General features: G+C 44.3%; 2 protein-coding genes across 2 annotated transcripts in view; both read right to left on the reverse strand.

Moving 5' to 3' along the window:
• The window catches only part of LOC147958029 (polyubiquitin-like), a 285,489-nt gene that overhangs the window by 236,041 nt on the left and 23,871 nt on the right, over nucleotides 1-25,577 (reverse strand). The gene's annotated exons all lie outside the window — the stretch shown is intronic.
• On the reverse strand, nucleotides 11,125-12,471 carry LOC125518364 (aspartic proteinase CDR1-like). The gene has a single exon (XM_048683235.2). It carries the CDS (start codon nucleotides 12,469-12,471, stop codon nucleotides 11,125-11,127), a length of 1,347 nt encoding a protein of 448 aa, XP_048539192.2.

A 25,577-nucleotide genomic window follows, 5' to 3' on the forward strand; every position in this document is an offset into this window, starting at 1 on the left:
TCCCAGTTGAGTCAAGTGATTATGATATCCAGACATTTTGAGTATATGTTCACTGACAGAACTATTCTCCTCCATCTTGCATCTATAGAACTTATTGGAGACTTCATATCTCTCAATCCGGGCATTTTCTTGAAATATTAACTTCAATTCCTGGAACATCTCATATGCTACATGACGTTCAAAATGTCGTTGAAGTCCCGGTTCTAAGCCGTAAAGCATGGCACACTGAACTATCGAGTAGTCATCAGCTTTACTCTGTCAGACGTTCTTAACGTCATCAGCAGCATCTGCAGCAGGCCTGGCACGCAGCGGTGCTTCCAAGACATAATTCTTCTGTGCAGCAATGAGGATAATCCTCAAGTTACGGACCCAGTCCGTGTAATTGCAACCATCATCTTTCAACTTTGCTTTCTCAAGGAACACATTAAATTTTTTTAACGGAACAATAGCATGGGCCATCTATCTACAATCAGCATAGACAAGCAAAATACTATCAGGTACTAAGTTCATGATAAATTTAAGTTCAATAATCATATTATTTAAGAACTCCCACTTAGATAGACATCCCTCTAATCCTCTAAGTGATCACGTGATCCAAATCAACTAAACCATGTTCGATCATCACGTGAGATGGAGTAGTTTTCAATGGTGAACATCACTATATTGATCATATCTACTATATAATTCATGCTCGACCTTTCGGTCTCAATGTTCGAGGCCATATCTGCATATGCTAGGCTCGTCAAGTTTAACCTGAGTATTCCGCATGTGCAACTGTTTTGCACCCGTTGTATTTGAACATAGAGCCTATCACACCCGATCATCACGTGTTGTCTCAGCACGAAAAACTTTCGCAACGGTGCATACTCAGGGAGAACACATATACCTTGATAATTTAGTGAGAGATCATCTTATAATGATACCATCAATCAAAGCAAGATGAGATGCATAAAAGATAAACATCACATGAAATCAATATAAGTGATATGATATGGCCATCATCATCTTGTGCTTGTGGTCTTCATCTCTGAAGCACCGTCATGATCACCATTGTCACCGGCGCGACAATTTGATCTCCATCGTAGCATCATTGTCGTCTCTCCAACGTATGCTTCTATGACTATCGCTACCGCTTAGTGATAAAGTAAAGCATTACAGGGCGATTGCATTGAATACAATAAAGCGACAACCATATGGCTCCTACCAGTTGCCGATAACTTGGTTACAAAACATGATCATCTCATACAATAAAATATAGCATCATGCCTTGACCATATCACATCATAACATGCCCTGCAAAAACAAGTTAGACGTCTTCTACTTTGTTGTTGCAAGTTTTACGTGGCTTCTATGGGCTAAGCAAGAACCGTTCTTACCTACGCATCAAAACCACAACGATAGTTTGTCAAGTTAGTGATGTTTTAACCTTCTCAAGGACCGGGCGTAGCCACACTTGGTTGAACTAAAGTTGGAGAAACTGACACCCGCCAGCCACCTGTGTGCAAAGCACGTCGGTAGAAACAGTCTCGCGTAAGCGCACGCGTAATATCGGTCCGGGCCTCTTCATCCAACAATAACGCTGAACCAAAGTATGACATGCTGGTAAGCAGTATGACTTATATCGCCCACAACTCACTTGTGTTCTACTCGTGCATATAACATCTACGCATAAAACCTGGCTATGATGCCACCGTTGGAGAACGCAGTAATTTCAAAAAAAATCCTACGCACACACAGGATCATGGTGATGCATAGCAACGAGAAGGAAGAGTGTTGTCCACGTACCCTCGTAGACCAAAAGCGGAAGCGTTAGCACAACGCGGTTGATGTAGTGGTACATCTTCACGATCCGACCGATCAAGTACCGAACGTATGGCACCTCCGAGTTCCGCACACGTTCATCTCGATGACGTCCCTTGAACTCCGGTCCAACCGAGCTTTGAGGGAGAGTTCCGTCAGCATGACGGCGTGGTGACGATGATGATGTTCTACCGACGCAGGGCTTTGCCTAAGCACCGCTACGATATTATCGAGGTGGACTATGGTGGAGGGGGGCAACACACACGGCTAAGAGATACAAGAGATCAATTGTTGTGTCTAGAGGTGCCCCCCTGCCCCCGTATATAAAGGAGCAAGGGGGGAGAGGCGGCAGGTGTCGGGTGGTAGGTGCGACATATGCCAACGGGTGGCTTATCATTGTGGGAGCCAATAAGACGTCGCCGGTGCCTAGAAGCGGGATGAGGCGAAGACATGCACGCCGGCGAATCTTACCCAGCTTCGGGGCTCTCCGTGGAGATAACACCCCTACTGCTGCTCTGCGGGGTCTCCGCATGATCACTAGATGAACAAGTAGCTACACGATGCTCCTTGAGCTGTTTGGCGAGAGGAGGAAGAAGGGCACTGCTCGCTCTCTTCTCCTCCCTATGTGGTGTCTAAAGCTAGAAGGGATCAACCCTTTGCATGGGTGTCCCGGGGGGTTTATATAGGCCTACCCCCCGGGGATACAATGGTAATCCGGCTGGGCGTGGGGCCCAACCGTCTGTGTCTACACTCGCCGGCTTCTGCGCCGGCTGTTGGGGCCCGCCGGCTGGTGGGTCCCGCTGGCTGCCGGCTCCTTGGTCGACAGGCAGGCCCCACTGTCCAGGGCCTTGTCGGTGGCTGGTTACTATTGCTCAATCCTGGTGACGAGGGCTTCGCCGAGGTGGGCGTGGCTACAGTGCCTCCGTCCGGCGGGTGATCGCTGTAGCCTCACTGCGTCTTGTCTCCTTAATGGGGCGTCTCCTTCGAGGGAGGTGGCAAGCCGGCTGTGGAGAGCCGGCTTTGTCTTGGGACGACTGGGGGAGGCCTGGCCGCCTTTGGGTGTCTCTCTGCCTGAAGGTGGGCCACACTGGCAGCCCGTCATGGATGACATCAGGGTCAACGTGGCAACAGTGCCGCGCCGGACGGGTCATGGCCACCCGTACGGCGCACTGTGCCAGGTGTGCTCCGGGATTCGGGGGTGGCAGGCTTTACTGTAGCCACGCCCTGTCACATTGCCGTTATGTGGATGCAGACTTCGAGGGTACGATCTTGACCGCTTTGTGGGAGCCGGCTTCTTGGAGTCGGCCTTCTCGCGGCCGGCTTCTCGGAGCCGGCCCTCCCGCGGCTTTCTTCATGAGGGCTAAAGTCAGGTCGCCTTCCAATAGCCGGCCTGGGAGACAGCCGGCAAGGGGAAGGCGGCCCCATGTCTTGGATTCTTGAGGGCCGGATCGGCTCGTAATTTTTTCAGAAGGGCTAGGGGGAGCGGCTAGGCTACCCATGGTTATTTACTCCGACAGCGGGCTAGGAGGAGGCGCGCCAGGGAGGAGTCCTACTCCCACCGGGAGTAGGACTCCCTCCTTTCCTAGTTGGAGTAGGAGAAGGAGGAGGGAGAGAGGAAGGAAAGGGGGGCGCCGCCCCACCTCCTTGTCCAATTCGGACTAGAGGGGGAGGGGCGCGTGGCCTGCCCTGGCCGCCCCTCCTCTTCTCCACTAAGGCCCATCTTGGCCCATTAAACCCCCAGGGGGTCCGGTAACCCCCGGTACTCCGATAAAATCCCGATTTCACCCGGAACACTTCCGATATCCAAATATAGGCTTCCAATATTTCAATCTTTATGTCTCGACCATTTCGAGACTCCTCGTGATGTCCGTGATCACATCCGGGACTCTGAACTACCTTCGGTACATCAAAACACATAAACTCATAATATAACCGTCATCGAACTTTAAGCATGCGGACCCTACGAGTTCGAGAACTATGTAGACATGACCGAGACACGTCTCCGGTCAATAACCAATAGCGGAACCTGGATCCTCATATTGGCTCTTACATATTCTACGAAGATCTTTATCGGTCAAACCGCATAACAACATACGTTGTTCCCTTTGTCATCGGTATGTTACTTGCCCGAGATTCGATCATCGGTATCTTAATACCTAGTTCAATCTCGTTATCGGCAAGTCTCTTTACTCGTTCTGTAATACATCATCCCGCAACTAACTCGTTAGTTGCAATGCTTGCAAGGCTTATAGTGATGTGCATTACCGAGTGGGCCCAGAGATACATCTCCGACAATCGGAGTGACAAATCCTAATCTCGAAACACGCCAACCCAACAAGTACCTTCAGAGACACCTGTAGAGCACCTTTATAATCACCCAGTTACGTTGTGACATTTGGTAGCACAAAAAGTGTTCCTCGAGTAAACTGGAGTTGCATAATCTCATAGTCATAGGAACATGTATAAGTCATGAAGAAAGCAATAGCAGAATACAAAACGGTCGAGTGCTAAGCTAACGGAATGGGTCAAGTCAATCACATCATTCTCCTAATGATGTACTACCGTTAATCAAATGACAACTCATGTCAATGGTTAGGAAACATAACCATCTTTGATCAACGAGCTAGTCAAGTAGAGGCATACTAGTGACACTGTGTTTGTTTATGTATTCACACAAGTATTATGTTTCCGGTTAATACAATTCTAGCATGAATAATAAACATTTATCATGATATAATGAAATAAAAAATAACTTTATTATTCCCTCTAGGCAATATTTCCTTCACTTATTCCATAGTCCATCGAATCTTTAATCAAAACTTGAAAACTTCACAACATAAAACTTAACAGAAAACGTGTAAGCTCCGTTAGATAAGAAAATAAATCACCACTTAGGTACTGTTGTAAACTCATTCTAAATTCATATTGGTGTAATATCTACTGTATTACAACTTCTTTATGGTTCATACCCTCCGATACTACTCATAGGTTCATCAAAATAAGCATACAACACAATGAAAACAGAATCTGTTAAAAACAGAACAGTCTGTAGCAATCTGGAGGTTTCGAATACTTATGTCACTCAACAAATTCTGAACAAAATTGGTGGACCTGAGGAATTTTTCTATTAATCATCTGCAAAAAGAATCAATCTAAATGCACTCTCCAGTAAAACATGGAAGCTAATCTCGTGAGCGCAAAAGTATCTGCTTTTTAAAGAAAGATCGCAAAGACTTCACCCAAGTCTTCCCAAAGGTTCTACTTGGCACAAACACTAATTAAAACATAAAACCACATCTAAACAGAGGCTAGATGAATTATTTATCACTAAAAAGGAGCAAAAAGCAAGGAACAAAAATAAAATTGGGTTGCCTCCCAACAAGCGCTATCATTTAACGCCCCTAGCTAGGCATGATGATTTCAATGATGCTCAGATAAAAGATAAGAATTGTAACATAAAGAGAGCATCATGAAGAATATGACTAGCACATTTATGTCTAACTCACTTCCTATCCATAGGGATTTTGTGAGCAAACAACTTTTGGGAACAAGAATCAACTTGCATAAGAAGGTAAAACAAGCAAATCTTCAAGATTTTCAACACATAGAGAGGAAACTTGATATTATTGCATTTCCTACAAGCATATGTTCCTCCCTCATAATAATTATATGTAGGATCATAAGCAAATTCAACAATATAGCTATCATAAAACATATTCTTAACACGATCCACATGTATGCAAAGTTGACACTCTTCCAAAATGGAGAGATTAATATTAACTAAAGTCATGACCTCTCCAAACCCACTTTCATAATTATCACAATAAGATTCAACACCCTCCAAAATAGTGGGATCATTACTTCCTAAAGTTGACACTCTTCCAAACCCACTTTCATCAATATAATCATCATAAATAGGAGGCATGCTATCATCAAAATAAATTTGCTCATCAAAACTTGGGGGACAAAAAATATCATCTTCATAGAACATAGGATCCCCAAGCTTGTGGCTTTGCATATCATTAGCATCATGGATATTCAAAGAATTCATACTAACAACATTGCAATTATGCTCATCATCCAAAGATTTAGTGCCAAACATTTTAATACATTCTTCTTCTAGCATTTTGGCACAATTATCGGAATCCTTATTTTCATGAAAGATATAAAAAAGATGAAGCATATGAGGTACCCTTAATTCCATTTTTTATAGTTTTCTTTTATAGACTAAACTAGTGATAAAACAAGGAACTAAAAGATTCGATTGCAAGATCTAAAGATATACCTTCAAGCGCTAACCTCCCCGGCAACGGCGTCAGAAAAGAGCCTGATGTCTACTACACAACCTTCTTCTTATAGACGTTGTTGGGCCTCCAAGTGCAGAGGTTTGTAGGACAGCAGCAAATTTCCCTCAAGTGGATGACCTAAGCTTTATCAATCCGTGAGAGGCGTAGAATGAAGATGGTCACTCTCAAACAACCCTACAACCAAATAACAAAGAGTCTCTTGTGTCCCCAACACACTCAATACAATGGTAAATTGTATAGGTGCACTAGTTCGGCGAAGAGATGGTGATAAAAGTGCAATATGGATGGTAGATATAGGGTTTTGTAATCTGAAAATATAAAAACAGCAAGGTAACTAATGGGGAGCAAAACGGTATTTGCAGTGCATTGAAACAAGGCCTAGGGTTCATATACTTTGACTAGTGCAAGTTCTCTCAACAATAATAACATAATTGGATCATATAAATATCCATCAACATGCAACAAAGAGTCACTCCAAAGTCACTAATAGCGGAGAACAAACGAAGAGATTATTGTAGGGTACGAAACCACCTCAAAGTTATCTTTTCTGATTGATCTGTTCAAGAGTCCGTAGTAAAATAACACGAAGCTATTCTTTCCGTTCAATCTATCCTAGAGTTCGTACTAGAATAACACCTTAAGACACAAATCAACCAAAACCCTAATGTCACCTAGATACTCCAATGTCACCTCAAGTATCCGCGGGTATGATTATACGATGTGCATCACACAATCTTAGATTAATATATTCAACCAACACAAAGAACTTCAAAGAGTTCCCCAAAGTTTCTACCAGAGAGTCAAGACGAAAATGTGTGCCAACCCCTATGCATAAGTTCACGAGGTCACGGAACTCGCAAGTTGATCACCAAAACATACATCAAGTGGATTACGTGATATCCCATTGTCACCATAGATAAGCACATGCAGGACATACATCAAGTGTTCTCAAATCCTTAAAGACTCAATCCGATAAGATAGCTTCAAAGGGAAAACTCAATTCATCACAAGGGAGTAGAGGGGGAAAACATCATAAGATCCGAAAATCTGCATCTGAGCACGGGCTCAGCTGCACCCGCTCAGAAAAAAATTCAAAAAAATACTAGAAAATTTCAAAAAATTCCAAAAAAAATTTATGTCGTAGATCATTTGATGCGTGAGGTCCGCTCCAAATTTCATCTCATTTGGACATCTGAGCAATTCTGGGCAAAAAAGACAAATCGGGTCAAAACAGTTCCTGAACAGTAAACTGTTTTACAGACCTCGATTTTGTCTTTTTTGCCCAAAGCTACTCAAATGTTCAAATGAGTTGAAATTTGGAGAGAACCTCATGCATGAAATTATCTACCACACAATTTGTTTTTGGAATTTTTTGAATTTTTCTAGTATTTTTTTTTAATTTTTTCCGTGAGCGCGGGTGCAGCTGAGCCCGGGTGCAGATTCGCCGCACTCCATAAGATCCAACTATAATAGCAAATCTCGTGATACATCAAGATCATGCCAAATCAAGAACACGAGAGAGAGAGAGAGAGAGATCGAACACATAGCTACTGGTACATACCGTCAGCCCCGAGGGTGAACTACTCCCTCCTCGTCATGGAGAGCGCCGGGATGATGAAGATGGCCACCGGAGAGGGATTCCCCCCTCCGGCAGGGTGCCGGAACGGGTCTAGATTGGTTTTCGTTGGCTACAGAAGTTTCTGGCGGCGAAACTCCCGATCTAGGTTTCTTTCTGAAAGTTTCCGTATATATAAGAGGTTTTGGCGTCGAGAACAAGTCAGGGGGGTCTCCGGGCTGTCGACGAGGCAGGGAGGCGCGCCCGGGGGTGTGTGCGCGCCCCCCACCCTCGTGGGCAGCCCGAGACTCTTCTGGCCCAACTCTTTTACTCCATGGCCTTCTTCTGGTCCAAAAATAAGCTCCGTCAAGTTTCAGGTCAATTGGACTCCGTTTGGTTTTCCTTTTCTACGATACTCAAAAACAAGAAAAAAAATAGAAACTGGCACTGGGCTCTAGGTTAATAGGTTAGTCCCAAAAAATCATATAAAATAGCATATAAAACATCCTAGATGGATAATATAATAGCATGGAACAATCAAAAATTATAGATACGTTGGAGACGTATCACCACTCTTCTTCTTAGGAGTACAAATATCCTTCCAAGCACTAGGCTCCTCTCTAATTCCAACCCACCAGAAGTTTCTGATGATGGAAGTGAGCTTCACTAGGAATTTTTTAGTGAAAAGGATATTGGACATGTAATAGTCAGGGATGGAGGCAAACACAAAATTAATAAGCTCGAGCCCTGCTGCATGGGACAACTTGTTCACTTTGTAAGTGGGAAGCTTGTTCTTAAATTTGTCGTAGACGAAGTTATAGCAGAAGCACGGTCTTTAGATGGGAGGATTAATGGGTGCCCAAGACGTGTAGATCTACTATCAATGAGAGGAACAGGGAAAATATGACTGATTTGTTGAGCTAAAGACTGGGACACATTAGCACTAAACAGAATAGGTGATTTACCCCAATTCAGAGTCTGGCCAGAATGCGAGCAGAAATGGTTGATGAGATTGGCCATTTGATTAGCTTCCTGCACCGTAGCACTGCCACAAACTAATAAATCGTCAGCAAAAAGCATGGAGTGAATAGGTGGACAGTATGGACTAAGAGAGATACCATACAAGCTAATGAGAGAGAGAGATTAGTATATACTCCACCATGTTGTAGCGGCGCCGCCATGCATGACTGCTTACTAGTTAAGTGACAACTGGTTATGGTTGGAGTGGGAGCTAGGAGTCAGTGTGAACCCTGCCATGGCCTGCAACTCGTGTTCTCTTAGATCTGGTGCCTTCTCAAGTTTGAAGCAGGGAGATCTTGCCCGGTCGGTCGGTAGATTCAACCATGCATGCATGACAGCATCCACACACTAAAAAAAGAATTTTGTGCTCCCCCCGCGCCCCCCCCCCCCCCCCCCCCCGGTTGTAACTGACAAGGTGGTTATTTGTGACCATGGTCAAACCATTGACCCTTGCGACAGTCGTCGTAGAGAAAAGTTTGCACTAGCATCTCAGCAATTTGATCGATTTTGTATTTTTGCGAAAAATCAATTTTGTATTTTTGTGCAAATATTACATGGAATGTGGTGCTGACTTTAAGATGCTGACAAGTTTGGAACTCCACTGCAAAATTTAAAATAGATACTATTGAACTTAACCTTTTGAGTCATTGCTTAGATTAGAAGGCTAAGATTAAGATTATTGGTGTCAAATCGTAGCTCATTTTTTATGCTGGTATATAGATGTGATGCCCTCTAACATTGTTTTAAATGTACCATAGTTGGGTTTTTTTGTGCGGGGCAGTGGAATGATTTCTGGTTTCCAATATATTCTTGTTATGCCTTATCTAAATTATTTCCTTATCACAACAAGTGTCAATTAGCTAGGTAACACTTTTGTGAGGTGTCAATTGTTTGGACTCATTTTGTCACTTCATCATTAGATGTAGGCCTGATTTCTCTTTCCTCCTGCCACTATGTGCTCATTGTTGTTTGGCGATGTCACTAGAGCACGTTATTGTCTCGATTTGATCCATCATTAGTGCCACGAACAAAATAATTGGAATGCAAGTTCACCAATTGGGGCTGTCAACTACAACAACATATTCTGGCGTGATATCCATCAAGTACATAGTCATGAGTAGATATTGATAGGCCCGGGGAATTTGTGGTGGAGGCCCAATATCCTTACTCCGTTTTGATTTCCGTCTCTTTCGAGTTAGTAGATAGTTACACACAAGCAAAAGAAGGAGAGAGAGAGAGAGAGAGAGAGAGAGAAGGAAACAGAAGAAAAGAATGTGATGGCAACAACAAACAACTTGCGTTGATCAGCCACCCGAACATAAATGTGCATCAGACTAGCTACCAACATGTTATCTAGCCATTTAAATAAATACTAGTGGGTGGCGTTTTAGCTCCCGGGTGTATATGCTCCTGGCTTTATAAATGTGTTTTAAATGTATTTCAAATTGTCACAAAATGCTGACAAAAAGTTTCATGCATACATCTCAACATTCTACGCCTCACAAATTCGTTCACGAAAAACTGACAACTTTCCTTTCGCTTGTGAAAAAGATAAAAATCGGTGTCAAAAGGGCATTTCACGGGACAATTTATTTTATCTTTTTTGCACAGGCCACAAAAAATGTTGATCTTCCGCAAAACTTGGTGTGCCCACATAGATTCTCTTGATATACACACCAATGTTTTTTCTGGAATTTTTTGACATTCTGAAATATTTTACCGGTGGCAGAAGCATATGCTCCCATGTGCCAAAGGGCATGTCCTCTAGTAGCAGACAATCCCAAATGAAACTAGGACAAGAAAAAAGACAGCCTCTTTTATTGTGGACAGTCAATTGACAGCGATGGATTTTTTTAATTAGTTTTTTAGAAAATGGGGAAAATAAAAAATAAAAGATTTCATGAATTAAAAAAAGTTTACAAATTTGAAAAAGAATAAAAATGAAATAAAAAGCAAAAAAAATTACTAGTGTCCGCAACCAACACTTAGCGAAGACAGGAGGGCTCTAAGAAAATAAAACAATGGCCTAAACGCTAGAGGAAACCATGCGCGAACGACACGTACAGAGACAACGCCAAAAGACAAAAGAACATGAATCTTTGGTGTCTAAATCGTATGTTTAGAAAGTATGTGAAATAGCAAATCCGTTGTTTATATGTCCACTCGCTTTTCGACATATGGAGTTTTCTTTCAGAATTTGGAATAATGGAAATGTTAGATTGCTTGCTTCTTGTCCTTGTTCTTCTACCTTTTTTTTGGATTTGATTTCCTGATCTATCATTCACCTTCTTATCCTGATTCGGTTTGGAGCGTTCACACGCTACTTCATTGTTTCCACCAAAAAAAAGTTCCTTCATTGAAGAGTTTGTTTCTTTTTTTCACTCTTAAAAAAACCTAAACCTAGTGATTATTACTACCTGGCAATTAGCTTTAGCTAACCAGCTAGACAACAGAGGCGGGAGGAGAGGGGAAAGAGGTGGCGCAGTTGGCAGGGGCGAAGGTGATGGTGCGCTTGTCGAGGTCGTAGCCGACATGCATGTTGTGCTGCATGACGCTGCCGATCGTCGGAACCGAACCCTCATACTTCACCGGCACGATGGCCAAGCACACGGTCTGTAGCAGAAGGTCCATGAACACGTTCTCTGCCTTGAGCTTGACCAAGGCGCCTCCGCCCAGCTCCAAGGTGACGTCCGGGAAAACCTTCTCCAGCGCCTTCATGCCATCCGCCTCGTAGCACACCGAAAACAGCTCCGGGTGGGGCGACTGCTTGCGCGGGAGCTTGATGCTCCGGGCGAGCGCCTCCACGATGGGGTCCAGCAGCTCCCCGTCGAGGGACGTCAGCAGCGACCCGGAGTCGACGATGACGGGGAACCGCTTCGAATTCGGCAGCTTGATGATCGAGTTCCCAACCCTGAGGGCCACGATTTCGACGGTGTAGAAAGCCTCCATGTGCACGGGGGAGTGGACCATCGGCGTGGTCACCGCGCCCGGCTCCGTCACGGTGGCGCGGGACCCGAAGTTGAGCGCGGAGGACGCGTCGCTTAAGTAGGGCACGAGGCAGTAGGAGAACCTCCGGCCGAGCGACGTCGCCGCGCTCATCTGGTTGATCAGCGAAGATTTCCCGTCCGAGAGGCCTACGATGCCGTAACCGGGGAAGTTGGCGGTGGTGGCGCAGCCGAAGTTGACTCTGGGCACTTGCAGCTGCGGGCCGCCGGGAGCGTCGTCGAAGGTGAAGGTCTCGGTGGAGACGAGGCCGCTACTGCTTGAGCCACCCACGTACGAGTAGCTGTACTGACACAAGGAGGTGGCGTCGCAGGAGGTGCCGTGGACCGAGTGGCACGAGTCGGACTGGCAGCCCACGAGGCCGTAGGTCGACGAGGAGGACAGGTCAAACACGCTGCTCGTCCCGCCGGCTGCTGCTGCTGCTGGCGGCGGCGGTGCCGGAGAAGCAGAGCCATTGGTGCATCTGAGCCACACGAGGTCGCTGCCGGTGTCGACGAGGGCCAGCATCCGGGTGCGCGGCGTGCCGACGTTGACGTACATGAAGAATTGGAACGTGCCTGAGATCACCTCCGACACCGCGCCATCAGGGTCGGGAGAGCCTGAGCCGGCGTACGAGCGCCGCACGGCGGCAAGCACGCGGCCGTGCGGGGTGAGCGACGGGTCGTGGAACGGTGACCTGGGGGAGTCCCGGTGGATGAGCTCCACGCTGAACCCGCCGTCGGTGTACCCACACACCAGCGGCGTCAGGATGAGGAAGAGGCCAAGGAGCAAAAGGGCGCGACACATGGTGCACACCATTGATTTTGATTGATTGTTTGTTTCCTACGTTCCTAATTCCTAACTCGATCTTCTTCTAAGGGAAGTATTAATAGCGGGCAGTGTGTTTCAAAAGTGGTAAGTAAGGATTTTTTTTTACAGGAATTGCAGATTTGATTGGCCAGAGATCAGTGGTATACCTTTTCTTTTTTATTACGAGTAGTATACTTGGAAGCCGGTAATTAAGTTGATGCTACAAGATGATTAGTGATTGCATGTTAATTAGGAATTTAGGATGAAGCATTCGAGTGGCAAGATAGGCAGGTGATCAATTGATTCCTTTTCTCCGCCAGCCAAAAAAAAAAATGGCATCAACATTAGACCTTTCAGAAACGGAAACGATTGAACTGATTTGATATTTCCTATTTGTTACTAGTTGGAAATGGATCAAATTAAGCCGACTGATCCAAAGATTGCATAAACCGCGTGCGGGGCCGTCTGTTCGCGATGTGCATAGCCGTCTGATCGCAAGGGGCGTGACCCAACGGTCACATGCATGTATCTTACGTACGATTTTTTTTTGAAGGGTAAACATGGTCACTTTATTGCATAATAAGAGTATAAGGTACAATAGAAGTATCGTTGGGCTTAAGAGCCAGGTATAGCGACCATGCTCGAGAGAAAGAGAGCTATTTACAAAACTAGTAGAACACTCATGCGTTGCCACGGACTATAATACATATAAATTGATAAAACAAATAATTAAGGTCGTCTTCAAGGTAGAAGCTCGTTTCTTCCTCATACGTCCAATCCTGTTTTGGACATCAATCAAACAAGATCAAACAAATAATTAAGGTCGTCTGCAATGTAGAAGCTCACTTCTCCCTCACACATCCAAGCATGTTTGGACGGGTGCCCGGCAGGCTCCTCAAAACTTAACCGTCTGGACAGTCCGGGCACCCCCAAATTTAGACCAAATCGGGGATAAGAATGTGGTTGTCCGAACTATCCATCAAGTTATCTCCAACACGCGGGTCCAATGCAAAAAGAACCTTCCCTTTTACTGCGGGATCCTCCCGTATTCACTTGGTTTCCCGCCGTAGCAGGACATTTCGTGCTTCAAAATCGGATGATGCCCACCTCACCTTTGCCATGGCACCCTCTCTCCTTCACACCAGTCTTCCGCACAAACCATCAAGGAGGACACCCCCGCCAACCGTCCCACTCTCCAGCAGGATCCCCTCCCCACGTGTTTGTGCCGATCCGCCACCTACATCAAGGGGAGGAGGCATATCTCCTAAATCATTGCCTTGTTGTAACATACAGTTGAATGTCGTGAATTATATTACCAGGAATAAAAATATCATGTTCGTTGTTGGGCATGCGACTGGTAGGCGCCGTGTTCGTTATTAACTCTTGAAGCAACCAAGCAATGCATTTACCCTTCTATACTAACCAAAAAATTGTATGAGTTGATTTTAAAATATATGAACCGCTTGCGCATACAATTTGTTGCAAAACCATCTCTAATGAAGAGTAATTTGCCATATTTTCTAAAGTAGACAAATTATTCTGCTCACACAGTCCTAAGTGAATTGCCGTATTTTTTAAAGTAGGAATATTATTCTACTCAGAAGAGACCAAACCCAACCCCCATCCACATCCACATCTGTCGCATAATATAACTAGGAGGCCCACATGTGTTCATATAATTTTTTACAAAACAAGTGGACATCCCAAATCAATGATAGACTCGGCTCCAAGAAGGTGCAAATTAAGGATGTCGAGTTTTAGAGATACCAAGAGAGTCCTGGAGTAACCGAGTAAGCTTTAAATTCCGGTAAGGAACATTGTCGGTGTCAAAACCGGCGGATCTCGGGTAGGGGGTCCCGAACTGTGCGTCTAAACCGGATGGTAACAGGAGGCAAGGGACACAAAGTTTTACCCAGGTTCGGGCCCTCTCGATGGAGGTAAAACCCTACGTCCTGCTTGATTAATATTGATGATATAGGTAGTACAAGAGTAGATCTACCACGAGATCGGGGAGGCTAAACCCTAAAAGTTAGCCTATGGTATGATTGTTGATGTGTATGTTGTCCTACGGACTAAAACCCTCCGGTTTATATAGACACCGGAGAGGGTTAGGGTTACACAAAGTCGGTTACAATGGCAGGAGATCTATATATCCGTATCGCCAAGCTTGCCTTCCACGCCAAGGAAAGTCCCTTCCGGACACGGGACGAAGTCTTCAATCTTGTATGTTCATAGTCCAAGAGTCCGGCTGAAGGTATAGTCCGGCCATCCGGACACCCCCTAATCCAGGACTCCCTCAGTAGCTCCTGAACCATGCTTCAATGACGACGAGTCCGGCTCGCAGTTTGTCTTCGGCATTGCAAGGCGGGTTCCTCCTCCAAGTACTTCATAGAAGATTTTGAACACAAAGATAGTGTCCGGCTCTGCAAAATAAGTTTTCACATATTGCCATAGAGAGAATAATATTTACACAATTCTAATCTGCTGACGTATTCCGTAGCGTGATACACCACGGCCAAGTCTTTATCCGAGTCGTTTCATTATCCCACCTCAGCGCGTTGTGCGAGGCGGTTTCCTTGACACGTCTTGTCAAAGCAGAGATCGTGTCCCCTTATTCCGGGATTCTCATCAATACGGGCGTGGGTAACCCAACCGCGCCATTGATTACGGCGCTTGGAGATAAGCGAGTTTTACCAGGCTGGTGGGGACATGTAGTTGTGTCCACCCATATAAGGGGATAAGGATCCACCTTTCCACCTACGCCTTCTTCCTCCTTTGCCTATCCGTTCTCGCGCACTCGAGCTCCAGCGCCCCAGTCCGCACTCAAACCTCCATCTTCTCCAGCCATGTCCGGAGCAGGAGGCAAGTGGATGGTCTCCTCCGTCACGGAGGAACATATCAAACCCAACCCCCATCCACATCCACATCTGTCTCATAATATAATTAGGAGGCCCACATGTGTTCATATAATTTTTTACAAAACAAGTGGACATCCCAAATCAATGATAGACTCGGCTCCAAGAAGGTGCAAATTAAGGATGTCGAGTTTTAGAGATACCGAGAGAGTCCTGGAGTAACCAAGTAAGCTTTAAATTCCGGTAAGGAACATGCACATTTTTTCAGGCGAGGGACACGATGGCATCCGCTAGTTTCAGCAAATGACTTGTTTATGTGTTGTGCCTCCTTCGGTCTGTCAATCCACAAGATGCATGCAGCCCCTTAGGACCATGCCCTATGTTAAATTTCACCCTTGAACATGGAAAAGTGCATTCCTCAACCATCCCCTAAAAACACCAGATTCAGATTTATTTATTTTTTGGCGTGAAAGTCGGCATTGGAAAAATCAAGCATTACCTGTAGGAGCGACTACTTCTGTAATTTATAGCCATTGAGCAAACTGCATATAGTTATTTTGACCAAGATTCATCAAATCAACCATACCAGAGGTCGATGCGACCGGAACTATGTTTGAATCTGGAACCGCAATGCCTTTCTGAGAGCTATTTCGAGTTCCTAATGTTGATTGCTGTTATGTATATCACAAAAAAAGGAGATTCATTTGTGTATTAGGATAATGATGACTATTGCAAGTTTGATTCATCAGTATCTAATTCAACAATGAAGGATATTTCTTGTTTGGACCACTATGAAGAAGATCTGAAATTTCATAACGAAATGTGTCCCTCCTCTGTGCTTGAATATCGAGCATTTAATTTAAAGCCCTATAACTGACGCCAAGTTCTTCTTTAGTATTTCAAGACAGCTCTGCAACATCACAAAATAATGTTTTGATTTTGCAATCAGAATAAAATTACCACAAAGATGTGAAAATTATGAACCATTGTGAAGGTTTCCCTGACCCATTTTGGCCATACACAAATATACATATGTTATAACCATCAAGAACAAAATGGATTAAAGGCGACATGTCCATGAAGACCTGTCGTTACAGTAGTCGAAAGCATGCATGTCATTTTAATTGCCAAAGATACTACTCAAATATAGAAGAAATATATTTGTGATCATTTCGTTACATATTCTAATAGTTAGCACAAGTTTTTAAAATTTTCGGATGCCACCTTTCCCTAGATCAAGCTAGATGGCCTCCTTAGATCCGTGGAGTGCATGTCCAATACCTGTGAGAGTGGTGACACGCTTTCCATGGCACGAGGCGCTTTCAGGGCACATGCACACAGCAAGGAGAAACACTCATCACAAACCCTCTCATGTCTAAATGCTCCATTCTCAAAAAAATTACATAAAGGAGTGTGGGGATAAATAAAAAGAAAAAAACACTGATGCAATAATACATGGACCATTACACAAATTTTGCACTAAATGCAATAAAGAAGAATTTTTTTTCCTCGGTAGTTTAATATTTGTATAGCAAGCATCAGAATTCGAACCAAACAACCTGGGTTGGACTTAGCTCGAGGGTTCAACAAGCCAACCCAAGCATCCAACCAAGCTTGTTAAGCTCGACAAGAAGATCCATGAAGCTCGCAAGCCATCTCGAGGCTCAGTGCGCAAAAGAATCTGCATGAACTTTGCTACAGAAGCAAAAATACAGAGTCATATATGACATGAAACGGCCAACCAGTCCGTAAAATAGTATCACCAAGTCTCGGCGTTGAGGTTCATGTCATTCGTACAAGCACTTAGTTCAACAATTATAGTCTAACAATTCACAATGTACATCATATCACCGGCACAAGTGCATCATAAATCCACAACTGGTATGTTCTGTTAGTAATTACGTAGATGCAGTCCCAATCTCCATCATGATTGGTAAAGTTCCTTCGTAGCTCATCTTACATGAAACCTCTTATCTTCAGCCCTTCAACATTGCTTTGAGATCCGTACTCTTCAACTAACTTGCAACAAGCAGATTTCTCTTTTTGATTTCTCTCAAATGAAAGAACATATAGATTTCAAACTTTGCAGATCAAACAAACTTTACAACTTCAATGTGTGAAAAAACTTTCAGATTTTTTGGACCAATATAAATATACAACGTTTCACGTTCTCCACTAATGAGAACGTCATGCTTGTAGTTGGTTGTTGACTTTGAAGCATGTACGCCAATTGGTCTGCAATGGCAACTGTGTGAGCAATCAGTGCTCCTAAAATTGTTTTTTTTTGCATTGAGTGAAGAAACTATAAAGGAATTCTCTGATATATAAAGAGGTTTCAAATGAACAAGATTGGCAGTGTGGCAGTGTCACAGAAAAGAAATCAATTTGTTTAAAAGAGAGACATACCTTCAGACTCAACATAGAGTGAACATTGGTTACCAAACCAACAGTTGTGCTTTTCAAGAAGGAGATCGTTGAATGCACGGAAAACACGGATCGAAGTTGAAAATACCAGCAACTGCTTACAATTGTCGCTGCTAATCCTTGGGGAATCATCAACTGTAAAAGGGTGTTATTTAACCTTGGGAAATCATCAATGACTAATCCTTGGGAAATCAAATCAACAGACAGAGCACGACTGTATAGAATTACTTTAGCTGACCCTGACATGCAGGTCTCGAATCTTGGCTGGAGGTGTCACACATGTGAGTGCGGCGCGGTGTCTCTTGAAGCACAAAGGACCGGAGAAGCCCAGAACATGGCGGCGGCCGGCTGGCCGGAGTAGCACAGGAGGGAAGGCTCCGGTTCAGAGTCGCGATAGGGGACAACGATCATGGCGGCCGGCTCGACGGCAGCGGCTAGCATCCCGTAACCCTAGATAGAGAGAGACTGGGGCCGGTCGAGGAGAAAGTGCGCGTGCATGTGTTGGTTTCTATCGCCTGATTTTTTTCCTGCTGTTTTTCTTCATACGTTTGTGTGTCTGGATCGAGCGGGAGAAAATTGAGGGAGAGGATCAGATGACGAAACCAGAGGAAGAATAAAAATTGATGGAAAGGTGGAAACAGGGAGACTACTCTTTTTTAGAAGGAAAAAATAACAGACACCACGCACACGCAATTTTCTAGAAACCATCATTTGTTTCCTAAAGAAAATTGCACTGATAGGAGGATCAATTAATTTGGATGAATTAAGAAAATTAGATCCATGATCTAGGCCCTGTTTGGATACTCTAACTCAGTTAGAGGTTAGAGTTAGATTCTAACCCTGAACTAACTCTAACCAAAGAGGTGTTTGGATGGCAGGGTTAGATGGAGCGCGGATACGGCGAGGCGCCCTCACGGACGGTGCGAGAGGGAGGGAGGGAGAGGACGAGAAGCTTCGAGGAAGTGGGGAGGGATCTGCTGCGGGAAGAGTAAGAGAAAAATATGTTTTTTAGTGGTCCCGAGAAGAACTAACCCAAATAAGCACATCTTGGGTGCGTTAGTTTTTTGGGGTGGGTTAGATGTCTAACCCAAACTAACCCTCCTGTTTGGATATTTTTGGGTTAATTAAGTCCAAACTAACCTAAACTAACTCTAACCCATGGATCCAAACAGGGCCCTAGGAAATTGGTCTTTAAATTGAGCGACGTATGGTAATTTTTATTAATTTAATTTTTCTGACGTATGGAAAGATTAATTAATGTAATTAAACAACCTATGGTACGATTAATTGATCTAGATTTGATCTTTAAAGATTCATTAAAGCTTGACCATGATTGATTTGTTCACGTAAAGATATTACTAAATAACTTACACCCGCATGGAAAATTGTGATCCGCTCAGATTTGTTTTTATTGTGTGGGAGGTAAAGCCAAAAAAACAGCGGAAGAGGATGGTGGGAGGTGACGCGAAAGAAAAGCAGACAAAATAGACGATGGTGGGAGGAGGGACGAAAAAAACAGATGAATTTGGGAGGTTGAGATGAAAAAAACCGGACGAAGCGGAGACTAGCAAGTCATCCATTAGGAGTAGAGATTATTGTATGTGGCGAGAATTTGTAGCACACAGGTGCGGGGCCACGCAACCTTTCTCTTCATTTGGCTTTTGATTTTTAGTCTTTCATATCTTTTGAACCAAAAGTCCAAGTTAAATTTCGTTTACATATTCGTGTTTCCGGTGACGAGATCTTTCAAATGAGATCCATTTTGAACACATTTTGATGAGTTTTTTGAAACTTTATATCACAAGATGTGCCGAGGGCCGGCACATCTCGTAATTGTAGGGATGTGGAAAGCGCGGTTGCCTCTGAAGATTAAAATCTTTCTTTGGCAGATGTTCCGTGATAAATTGCCCATTTCCTTGAACGTAGCCAGACATAACGGACTGGCCACCGGACCATGTGCGCTGTGTGGGGATCCAGCCATGTGTTCTTTCGATGCCCTCTTGCGAGGTTTGCGTGGAGCGCTGTCCGGACCGCGGCGGGTGTCCAACGGGACCCGCGATCGGCTGCGGAGCTTATACACCTTTTAGATGTGATTCAGGGTCCTGCGAAGCGGGTTATGTGGAGTTGTATAGGGTCACTACTCTGGGCCATGTGACTAACTAGAAACAAATTCACTATCGAGGGATGCTTCCCAGCACATCCGGCTAATATCATCTTCAAATGCAGCCTTTTTATTGCAGCAGTGGAGTCCGTTGGGGAAGTGCAGGGATGTTGAGATGATCAAGACCGCTCAACAACGTCTGATGCAAGTGTACATGATGGCTAGGGAGCCATGACTACGGTTCTGGCCCTGGTACCTTTTGATGCTTGACGAGGCTGCGCGCTCAATACGGGCTCTGCCTTGTAATCCGCTAGTGGCTTGTTAAGTTAAGTTTCGACTGAACTGCATGGGCCGGAATGGCTTTTGGTGTTGTACTGAGACTTGTTGTTATGTTACATTGCCGTTTGGGGCTTTATTAATTTAAAGCCGGGCGCATCTGACGTCTTCATTCTAAAATAATAATAATAAATTATTCCATCCGATACGAAAGGTCACTAGTCCGGTCTCCAACTCTCCATATGGACATCAGGAGTTGAAGATTCTAGCCTTATGAGAGGTTCCCGAGTTTATTCCGCAAAAGCTTCATCGTTATCACAATGATAACAGAGTGGCAGATGAATATTGTTTAGTGAGGTATGGTCATACACTGAATGTAGCACCGTTCGTTTGTCTACACAGAGGGTCTCCTGTACTGAGAAATTCTCGCTTCTACACTGTAACTCTATATTTTTGGAATAAAACTCATTTTCACCCAGCAAAATAAAAAGAACCAAGAGATTGTCACAAACGAAAGGGATTGTCATAATATGCAGTAGCAAGGATCGAACAAAATAGCGAAACAAGACATCAGTTCAGAGTTTGGAGACGCCCCACAAATTTGTAGTGGTTTTTTTTCTTCTCTCTTTTCTTAAACTTACACTACACCGGCAAACTGCATCCAGACATTACGGTCCAGACAGTTGTGGGAGGTTTGAGGGTCCACTTTAAAGATGTCCTTACACCAACAACATTAACAACCTCCTTCAATCTTCAAGGGCTGAGCCTTTAGCTTGTCTCGGGCTGCCCCATAGATGGCATTTCAAAAAAAATTATACTAATTTCATAATTCTCGTCCAATGAACACGCACAAAATTAGACTTCCCCAAATCTTTTTTTAAATGATTCAACTCTATTATGGAAGTTCATCATCAAAAATAATAAAAGTTATATTGAGGTCTCTAGACCTCCCTTAATCATTCTAATTTTTCTTGAACACAGTCCAATGCGGATGCTCACACGCATACACATACTCACCCATGTGAACGCTCGCATGCACACGCTATCCCTATGAGCACATCTGAGATAGTGAGTTAGTACAACATTTTAAGATTGACGAAGTCACTACACACTCCTTCGTAGTTGATAGGAATGTCTCCTTCCACTGAACGAACATTGCTGGAAAGTCTGAAATAAATCTAGAAAAAAACGAGCAGCAGTGCCAAGTCTGGGAATTGAATCCTTGTGGGCTGGTTCCATCACAGGGAACCCAACCATCCGAATCGCACTTAGTTTACCTAATCATTCTTATATTAATAATTATTCTAATATCTAACTTCATATGTGTGGCTTCAATTTCCACACCATCACGTTCAATTGGAATCCTACTAATCCATAAGAACTTTGATGGATATGCCAAATATTTACCAGAGAAAAAAAAATTATCCACAAAAATATATTTATCTAAGTCAAATATCTATGGTCACGCGTGTCTGTGGACATACCCTATTTGTCCGTAAAATATGGTGGTATCCAATGCGATGCACCAAATATCCGCCATCTTTTCCAAAGGCCAATTTTTTGCGAAATTTTCACAAACAAAGCATCCAAAACCACCCAAATTAAAGCACAAACGTAGCTCATTAATCATAATCTCAACATATTAACATATCTTTTTTTGCAGGAAAAACATATTAACATATCTAACTATACATTCACCATAGTCTCATCATACAACATTGCCAATTATCGATGCCACATTCAAAGTCACATAGTAATTAAACATAGAAGTAATGAACTAAACATAACATAACATTCAAACGTAACATATATAGCTTAACGGCTGCAATACGGGCGACCGAAATTGAGTTGGATGGCGAATACGCTCATACGATCACTGGTGTATGTCTCATTGTCGGACCCCTCCAGTGGTTGTAGTCATGGCAGCATCATGGTTGGGTTGTGACTGCTCAGGTTATGTTGTGGCGTCATCGAGGTTGGGCTACTGTTGCTCGGGTTGGGTTGTGGTGGTTTCACATTGAAACTGCCTGAGGCCCTGCTATAGCAGCCTCATGTTAATGTGGCGGTGGCGGCAGGCATCAGGCTGCGATGAGGTCATGGACTGGCAATTCGCCTCACAGGACTACCTCCAGTCGCCCTAGAACTACTCGAGTGTGTCTTAGTCCAGGCCGTCTGAGCCCATGCCCCAAAAGCTTGACGCATTGGCCGGGAGAACGCTATGCAAGTCAGGCATTGTGAAAGCTTGATCCACCGACGTAGAGGGCGCCGCGCAAGCCGTACGAACTATGGGACCTCAAATATTTGATAGAGAGGACGCTACACAAGATGGATCCGTGGCATGGTGGAGGCGACACCAATTCATGGCGTGGTTGAGAGTGCAGGGAAAGAACCCCTCGAGGATGTAGTCACGGATGTGGTGGATTGGCAACGTGTCTGCCTCCACCACTTTTCCTCTGTCATCTTGGGGCTCGTCGGCAGCAGATGGAGGATGACGACGTTGTCCCGCGGTTGGGGAGAGGAGACCATAGGCAGTGGCGAGAGGGAAGGGTGTCGGTGACAAAGTGAACAGACAGGAGACAGAGTGAGGAGTACGCGGTGGCGGAGGAGGAAGTGTGGTGTTCCCCATGTGTCAGGCCGACATGGCGGATAGTCCGGACTTCTCACTTCTCCCTTTGATTTGAGACCAATCTAGAGGATTCGACTGGCTAGACATATGGGCTGAAAGTAGGGCATTTCACTGGAAGGCTTTTAATGTTCAGACTATCCAGTCCTACAAATTACCCCCACCCCGTTTCCTAAATATTTGTCTTTTTAGAGATTTCAAATGGACTACCACATACGGATATATATAGACATATTTTAGAGTTTAGATTCACTCATTTTGTTCCATCTATAGTCACTTGTTGAAATCTTTAAAAAGACAAATATTTAGAAATGGAGGAAGTACCACACAACATGTCAAAAGAATTTGGTTATTGGAGTTGGAGCTGATTGGAGCTCCTGAAGTTTATTTAGGCTAGTCATAGTGGGAGTAACTTAGCTAGTAACATAGCGCACTCCAAAAAATTTTTGCTTATGTGGCAAGTATTTAATGTGAGGTAGTAACATAATATGTTACTGTAACATAGCGCTTTCCATGACAAGATAAATCTACAAGCTAATAAATGAAGCCATCTATGACACTACTATTATGTTACTTTGCATTATGAAGGTAGTAACTTAGACTAGTGTCATGCATATGACACTAGTCTAAGTTACTCCCCACTATGACCAGCCTTAGCTGAGCTTTTGTAGCATTAGAAAACGCGCAGCCGCTAATGTTTGCGGACTAATCCAATGGCTATCGAGCCGGCGGCCGGCAGGCGCCTATCGCTCGTGTAAAAATAACTAAGCAGCCAAGCACACCCAGTTGCACCCACCCACACCCTTGTTCCTCTAGACCCTCAAATCCATCGCCATGGCCTCCGATCCCCCGAGATCTCCTCGTCAACATGCGCCCATATAGCCCCTAGATCCACCACCCCGCTCTCCTATCTCGCCTCATGCGACGCAGTCAAGGCCTGCCCCGCCTACGGGACTACAGGCAGTGCTACTCGCACGGATTCCGGCGTTGCGGTGTTCGTCCGGCGCCTTCGGCCCCAGATCCACCTCCTCCCTTTCGCTGATTATAAGAGAACCACCTTCTATCCGCCTACATCCCGTCTGGTGTAAGTAGCCAGCCGGCCAGCCCCCCTTTTTAGGATAAATAGTTTAATTTAGAAATTGGCTTGCTTGAAAGCGGCTTGAGACAATTTCATAGCCGGTGCATCCTTCCTTGTAACCACTGAACTATCTTTGGGCAGGATGTACTTGTATGTATAGTTGTTGGCAGCGTGGTGAACCTCCCACTGATAAATAGTTAAAGCCAACACAGATTTTATATAATCTATAGAACATGTTTCTTTCTCTTTTATTTTCTGTAGTGATTTTTTGTTGGGCTAAGTCCCTCCACATGGGGGTGTGTTGGCAGCCCAACATCAGCCCACACAAGTCCAACACATATGAACCATTGATCTGTTTTGCATCCAACGGTTGTGAGTATTTCTTGGCGAAGGGCGCAAGGAGAAAAACCTAGCCACTCCACCCCTGCTGGTGGTGGCTGCCATTCGTGAGAGTGAGAGTGAGAGCACACAAAATAGAGGAAGAAGAAGCATAGGTTCTGTCCAGATTTGCTGCATCTGACTAGACAGTGTTCAAGCTGGTGGTTGGAGGCTCAAATGTGCTTGGATCGGCCCCAAACTTGGTGAGCTCATTCCTTACTTTGAGTACTTCGATCTGGTTAGCTGGTTTGAGAATTGGGTCAGTGGAGTATCAGATTTGAGAGTGGTTTTGTCAGCTCTGACTGCTGCAGTTTCAGAACATAGTAGTTTTGAGAGACGAACAGTTTGGGTAGGCAAATGATGTCCGATTGATCTGAAATGTGGAGGGGATGTCAAGAACTCATGTGTCTACTTGTCTGCCAAATTTGGTGCTGTTTGGTTAAGCGGTTTAAGAGAAGTTTGCAAAACACTGAAGGGTATAGAAGTTGTGTAAACTCTGCTTTGCTGAAACCTTGCTTCTTGTGGTTGTTGTTGCTGTTGCCGGTTGGCAACATGGAGAGTGTGTTGTAAATCTCTCTAGAGGTTCTAGAGCAGACTTTGTACTCATCATTCTCATAGTGAAGTTGCATGGACCGGTCGGTCCATAGCCGTGGTTTTTACTCCTCAAGTTTAGGAGGTTTTTCCACGTTAAATCCTATGTCACATGTGCATGTTGTTTGTGTTATTCCGCTGCTTACTTGTTGGTTGAAGCTGTCCTCAAAGTTCATCACAAGTGGAGGGGTTGTGTAGTGTGCATATTTGCCTTGTCGGTGAATTTGTGCAGCGCATTGTTGCTGTCCAACCCCAACAAAGTGGTATTAGAGCCTTGGTTTGCTTGTGCAAATTGCTGAGTTTCTTGTGATGAAAGATGGAAGTGAATACCAGCGGGATGATATCTTTGAATGGTACAAATTATCAAGCATGGAAGGGCAAGATGGAGGACTTGTTGTATGTGAAATAATACTGGAAGTTAGTGTTCTCCACTGAGATGCCGGAGGGCATTGAGGAAGGTCGGTGGAAGGTACTTCATTGCCAAGCTTGTGGGTTCATCCGGCAATGGATCAATGACAATGTTTTGAACCATATCATTGATGAGACACATGCACGCACCTTATGGCAGAAATTGGAAGAGTTGTTTGCCCGGAAAGAAGGTACAAACAAGATGTTCTTGATCAAACAATTGATGTGCTTGAGGTACAAAGAGGGCATTCTAATTGCAGATCATGTGAATACATTCCAAGGCATTATAAATCATCTTTCTTCAATGGGAATAACATTTGAAGATGAAGTGAGAGCTTTGCTGCTACTAGGCTCATTACCGGACAGCTG

This window comes from Triticum urartu, chromosome 7A (assembly GCF_056163025.1).
Source record: "Triticum urartu cultivar PI428250 chromosome 7A, HENAU_Tu73, whole genome shotgun sequence".
NCBI classification, from domain to species: Eukaryota; Viridiplantae; Streptophyta; class Magnoliopsida; order Poales; family Poaceae; genus Triticum; species Triticum urartu.

Excerpts from the sequence above, each read along its gene's own strand:
- LOC125518364 (XM_048683235.2), bottom strand. The coding sequence starts at position 12,471 with ATGTGTCGCGCCCTTTTGCTCCTTGGCCTCTTCCTCATCCTGACGCCG.